At 34.4% G+C, this 7,131-nt stretch overlaps 1 protein-coding gene across 1 annotated transcript; it reads right to left on the minus strand.

Annotated features, from left to right (window-relative positions):
• Positions 1 to 348: 348 nt before the first annotated feature.
• Positions 349 to 1,233, minus strand: LOC119601437. Its single transcript, XM_037952373.1, has 2 exons — positions 1,031 to 1,233; positions 349 to 961 (listed from the first exon to the last, which is right to left on the minus strand). Exons 1-2 carry the CDS (start codon positions 1,231 to 1,233, stop codon positions 349 to 351), a joined length of 816 nt encoding a protein of 271 aa, XP_037808301.1.
• Between the last annotated feature and the right edge of the window lie 5,898 nt (positions 1,234 to 7,131).

A 7,131-nucleotide genomic window follows, 5' to 3' on the forward strand; every position in this document is an offset into this window, starting at 1 on the left:
TTGCAATATCTCAATGGGTGATATGCAAAACACACAACACACAACTCTGGGTTTTGGGCTGGATCCATTCTGGAATGAGATTAAAATACAAAGAACAGAGGCAGATTAAGGTCGAAAAAAATAGTTTGGACACATAGACACGACATTGTATGGACAAGAACAAACTAATCTACAGACTTTTCACATAACGGGAGCATGCATAATTTTACTATTGGTCGGGTCACGATGCCACTAGATGTTCTAACATCATCGACTCTTACGCGCTTATTCCGACCAACGTGTACGGCTTCTATTCTTCCTAACCTCCAGTCGCATGGAGGAAGAAGCTCATCCTTGATGATAACGAAATCACCACTCTGTAGATCCCGTCGTGGATTCTGCCATTTGTACCTCTTGTGTAGCTCGAAGGTACTCATTTTTCCATCGTTGACCAAATTTATGATGGAGTGCTTTCAGTCGTTCCCAGCGATTCAATAACGACAAATTGTCAGGCGGCGCGAATACCAAAGGTGCACCGCGCAGAAAATGACTCGGAGTAAGGGCCTGCAGGTCATCTGGGTCTTCTGACATCGGTGATATTGGTCGTGAATTTAGAACACTTTCTATTCGCGCAAGCAGAGTAGAGAACTCTTCAAAATTAAATTTATGTGCGCCTGCAATTTTCCTGAAGTGGATTTTGAAGCTTTTAACGCCAGCTTCCCATAAACCTCCTATATGCGGGGCGCTAGGTGGAATGAACTTCCACTCAAGTCCATTAATTGCATATTTATCTGTTATATCCTTGGAGGATTGTTTAAGAAATAACGAATACTCCTTTAGCAATGACTTATTAGCGCCTATGAAATTTGTACCATTGTCCGACATAACTGATTTTGGCAATCCTCGCCTAGCTATAAATCGTGCAAAAGCAGCTAGAAATGCTTCTGATGCTAAACTAGAGCAAGCTTCTAAATGAATGGCTCTTGTAGCAAAACATACAAAGATACATGCGTAACCTTTCATATATGGTGAATTTCGCAAATTGCCAGACTTGATCTGAAATGGACCAGCAAAGTCGACACCCGTATGTGAGAACGGTAATGAGAGAGTGGATCTCTCTTTTGGCAGTGCAGCCATTATTTGCGATTTCACTTGTTGTTTGTAACGAACACAGGTTAGACAATGATGAACGCATTTCTTGACTGTTCTTTTTAAACCAGGAATATAGAACTGGCTTCTTACTGCGCTCATCATAAGGGTTATGTCAGCATGGACTAGAGTTTTGTGGACAAACTCGAGAAAAATTTTGCAAAATTGAGAAGAGTTAGGGATAATTATGGAAAATAGCTCATCGTACGTAAGCGGGGCATTAGCTAATCTACCATTAACCCGCATAAGACCTTGAGCGTCGAGAAATGGATTTAGAGTAAGCAGAGAGCTTTTCTTTGAAATATGCTTAGAATCCGAAAGATTCTTTAAATCTTCAGAATAATGAAACTTCTGTGTTAGTCTAATATATAAAATTTTTGCATTATTAAGCTCTTCGTGAGAGAGCGTTAAACTTTCAAACTTAGTTTTCTCTAATCTTTTACTAGTAGAACGTAAGAACCTATAAATATATGCTATTACGGCGAGAGCTCGCCGATATGAAGAAAATCTTTGGATTATATTGAGTTCATCTGTAACGGAACAGTGAACTTCAACTTTCCTTTGTTCCATAAGAGCTATGGCAGGTGGGTTCGATTTAGGCCAATTGTCTTGGGAGTCAAGTAGCCACATTGGTCCATACCACCATAAAGGATTTTTTTTAAGATCTTGTGGTTTACACTCTCGTGTTCCAAGATCTGCAGGATTTTCATGGGTTAAAACGTGGTTCCACTTAGCATTACCAACATTTTCAATGATTTGAGATGTTCTGTTGGCAACATATGTTTTCCAAACTGATGGATGTTTTTGTAACCATGCTAATACTATAGTGGAATCTGACCAAAGGAAAAGTTGAGCACTTTTAAATGAATTGTTAGTTAGAGTTTGTTTAATTAGTTTTGAGATCAGTAATGCCCCACATAACTCTAACCGAGGAAGACTTACACGTTGCAACGGCGTAACTTTGCTTTTCGCTACTAGCAGATTAGAATGTCTGCCAGACACATCTTCCACTCGAATATATATTGTTGCGCAATAGGCTTGTTCAGATGCATCACAGAAACCATGGATCTGGATTTTGCTATCTGGATGGAAATGGATCCATCTGGGGATTTGAATGGATCTTATGTGTATAAAATCTTCTAAGAAAATGTTCCACCTTGAAAGAGTCTGAGGTTTCACATCTTCATCCCATTCGACCCCATCTTTCCACAATTCCTGTAGAAGGATCTTTGCTTGAACAATAATGGGCGTTAGCCACCCTGCGGGGTCAAACAATTTAGCGACCGCGGATAAAATTGTTCTTTTTGTTACTTTTGATGCGAAATTGGGGATTTCGACTTTATAAGTGAAGGAATCACTGTATGCATTCCACTGAATACCTAACGTTTTCATAGAGCTCGAATCGCACTTAAAATATCTTCAGTTGGAATATTTTCTAATAATTTGCTATTATTTGCCGTAATTTTTTGAAGTGGAAATCCCGCTGATTTTAAAGACTTTATTAATTGACTTTGCGCTTCTAGGGCTGAAGCCAAAGTTGTCCACCAGCTAAAATATCATCGACATATGTTTCATGTCTTAATATGTGAGATGACAAAGGAGACTGTCTCTCTACATCTGTTGCTAACTGCAGCAACGTTCGTATAGCTAAATACGGTGCACAATTCACTCCGAAAGTGACTGTTAACAGCTCGTAATCTTCAATATTGCTTGAAGTTTTTGTTCTATACAAAATTCTCTGAAACGGACAATTTGCTTCCGTTACTAATATTTGGCGATACATTTTTTCGATATCTCCATTGAAAACGTATCTATATATACGCCAATTTAAAATAACTGACATTAAGTCAGATTGCAACGTTAGACCAATATGCAATACATCATTCAACGAAAATGAGCTTTTCGTTTTGCGAGAACCATTAAAGACTACTCTAACTTTTGTAGAAGTGCTTTCCGGCCTAAATACAGCATGATGTGGTAAATAATATGAAAAATACTTTCCATCTTTACAAATTTCGGAAGAATTTGTTTTCCTCATATGACCCAATGTTATATATTCTTCTAAAACATAATTATAAATCTGCTGAAGATCTATTTGTTTTTGTAATTTTGCCTCTAGATGAATATATTGACTTTTTGCTGCGAATCTGGAAGATTGCAAATACAAGTTTTCTGGAAATTCTTGTTTAAAAGGAAGTTTTACAACATATCTACCATCACTTCTGCGATATGTTGTCTTTTTATAAAGTTCTTCACAGTAGAGATCTGTTTCTGATAGAACTTTCGATTTTGGAATTTCTTCTGTTTCCCAAAATAGTCTAAGCATTGAGCTTATTTTATCATTTTCTTCCTTATTTTGAATATTAGCAGTTAGAGAAACGCTATGTAATTTCATTGGGCCATAAATATACCATCCATAGATGGAATTTTGAGCAAGGAGATTGCCTAAGATATTCTTTTGTATTCCATCTTGAATGATATATGGAATTATATCACTACCGATTAGCATGTCTATTTGTGAAGATACCAAGAAATTAGGATCAGCTAATTTTAGATGTTTTATTTCTGAGAGATCAGCGTTTGAAATCGTAAAGCTTGGCATAAATTTGGTTAAATTTGGAACTATTATAACTTGGGTACTGAGTGAGAACTCGTGGTTTTTTCTACACATAGTAATGGTAGATATTTTACTTGAATTTGCTACCACCGTACCCCCTAATCCACAAATTTCAAAATTTGCATTTTGAGTTATTAAACCAAGCCTTTTTGATATTTTTTTAGTTAAAAATGATCGTTTTGATCCCGAATCTATTAGAGCTCTAACTGTAAATACTTCTCCTAAATGTAAAATTTCTACTAGAGCTGTAGGTAATAAAATGTCTTCATCATTGACAGAAAAGTTTGTTTGTGTGTTTGTCTTGTGTACTGTAGATATTGAGCTACATGGTGGTTGGCGATTTATTGTGTCCTCCGGTTGCTGAGAGGGATCAGCATGAAACGTATTGGACGTTTTGTTTCTATTTGCTTTATTCTTCTTGTTATTGGAATAATTATCAAAATGAAGTAAGCTGTGGTGCTTGTTCTTTCACTGGACACATGTAAAAACGCTTTGACAATTTGTATTTGTGTGAGCTGAAGACAAACAATTACTACAAATTTTGTTCTTTTCTACATAGTCAATTCTCTGTTTTACTGAAAAATTTTGAAATATAGGACAATTCCGAATGATATGTGTTTTATTACACAATTTGCAAAGCTTATCATCATTCTTCGATTAAGCTTCTTTGTTCGGGTTTTCATATCTAGCTTTATTCTGCTGTGAAGAGATATTATAATTTCTACCCTGATTATGATATGGGACATAAGCTGGGTTTTGACTTCTGAATGTAGATATTCTTTCCATTACCTGATGTCTATTTATTAAAAATTCTTCCATTTCTGCCCAGGAAGGTAAACGAGTTGGAGAACTCAACGATTGCTCCCAAAGAGCTAATGTTTCATCAGGTAATTTTGTGGAACACAAATATAGAGAATATTTTCTATATATAGAGTAGAATATTTTCTTTCTTTTACTGTTTAAAGTAATACAGCTTTCTGGATATTTGATTGGATTGGATTGTTTCCTTATTGAATCAGATACTCATGTGCTAGGTAGCACCTTATTTTGGTTGTGTTTGATTTGGTTAGGAAATAGTTTAAAACATTTAACTATCTAGGGATGCCTATGATTATAAAATTTATTTAATCCTTGAATTTCATTATTAAATATATGTTTTTTTTCTTATTTTTGCTTAACAAACCATTTCATAATTAAAAAAAAAAAAAAAATAATAATAATAATATTTTTTATATATTTTTATACGAATAATATTAATTTTAACTTTTAAAACTAATATTCAATGAATCTCATGAATAATTTAGGTCCGATATGTAGCGATAACAATTTTTTGAGTAGAAGCATAAGCGGAAATTATAATGGCCTTAAATTTGGTCACTTTAATTGCCAAAGCTTTAAAATTAAAGATACTTCTTTTAAATTAGATGAAATAAGAAGTATATTAGATGGTGGAATTATTAACGTTGTAGGAATAAGCGAGACCTGGCTTAAATCTAATATTTATTCTAGTGCGGTTAATATACCTGGATACAAGATTCTGAGAAGTGATCGTCCTGGAATACGTCGTGGCGGAGGAGTTGCAATATTATTGTCCAATGGCCTTAAATTTAAAATGATATCACATTCAATGAATTCTGGCCCATGTGAGTATATTTTTATTGAAATCAATGTGGGTGCAGATAAAGTTCTTGTGGGTGAAATATATCTACCTACTGGGGATATAGTTGCCCTTGAAGAAGTTTTGGGTGATATAGTTGTTAAATATAAGTATATTGTGATTATGGGGGACTTCAACCATAACTTGTTTTGTACCTCCAAATCGGCATCCATGACCAGTTTGTGTACTAGATTAAATATTATATATAGACACAACTCATTGCCTACGCATTATGACGTCCGAAACAACACCACATCATTAATAGATTATTTCTTACTTAGCCCTGGAATAAATGTATATTTTTCAAATCAAATGCAGTGTCCTGGAATTTCTAGACATGCATTTATTTATATTGCATTAGATCTGCCATCCTCAGAACAAGAACGTTATGTTGAATATTTTGACTACAATGCAATTAATATGGTAACTCTAGAGCAAGTAGCCTCCTTATCTGATAACTCACAAATATTTCAGACAAATGATGTAAATATTCAAATAGACACCCTAATGTCATACATAAACACCTTACATGAGCTTGTACCAACGGTTCGCAAGAGAATTAGAAAGTTGAGTGATAACACATGGTTTAAATCTAGGGAAATTAGGTACTTCATTTCAATTCGTGACCTAGCATATAAGGCATTTATGGAAAACCACAGCCCAGAGAATTGGAAAATATATTGTAAAATAAGGAATAAAACAAAGACAATTATCAGAAATGCTAAAAGAAAAGCACATGCACTTCTTTTAGAGGGTCTAAATACAAAACAAATGTGGAATTTCCTTAGAAAGAATGGGTGTATTGATGCAGATGAAGAAGTTACGGACTTAGATCCTGATTTTGTTAATAAATATTTTATATCTAATCAATTGAAAGAAGATACAACTTTTCATGTTAATAATTTACATTTTGCTGGAGTAAACTCATTTTCTTTTCATGCAATAGATGAATCTGACGTATATGATGCTCTACACAAAATTAAATCTAATGCAGCTGGATATGATGGTATTAATCTTAAGTTCATTAAAATTATATTTCCCTATATATCTACCCTACTTACACATTTAATTAATACCACAATTATGACCTCTGAATTCCCCAAAGCTTGGAAATGTTCACGGGTAGTTCCAGTAAAGAAAGATGGGAACTCTAGCTTGCTGGAGAATTTACGACCAATATCAGTGATTCCTATTCTTTCAAAGATATTTGAATATATTATTAAGGATCAAATGATGTACTATATTAATAATCATAATCTTCTTCATGTGAATCAATCAGGTTTCCGACAGAATTACAGTACTACTACTCTTTTAATAAATGTAACTGATTCCATAAGGAGCAACCTTAATAATAGGAAATGTAGTGTTTTGCTATCATTGGACCTGTCAAAAGCCTTTGATAAACTAATTCACTCAAATTTAATCATGAAGCTATGTAATACTTTTAATTTCTCTTTATCTGCCTGTAAACTCACTTACTCCTATTTACATAGAAGATCTCAGTTTGTATCTTTGGGAGGTAGAGATTCCGGTACCTTGGAGGTTACAAGTGGTGTCCCGCAAGGGTCCGTTATAGGCGCTTTATATTTTATGCTGTATCTAAATGATTTATTGAATATAGTAGATGATAACTCCGTTAAAATGTTTTCATACGCAGATGATATTCAAATGTTATTTACCGCTGAAAGATATTTTATTGATGTCTTGAAAGCCAATATTCAGTTCTACC

The sequence above is a fragment of the Lucilia sericata genome, unplaced genomic scaffold (genome assembly GCF_015586225.1).
Source record: "Lucilia sericata isolate MDLA Ls3-8-SP2 unplaced genomic scaffold, ASM1558622v1 Contig000163F_arrow, whole genome shotgun sequence".
Lineage (NCBI taxonomy): Eukaryota > Metazoa > Arthropoda > Insecta > Diptera > Calliphoridae > Lucilia > Lucilia sericata.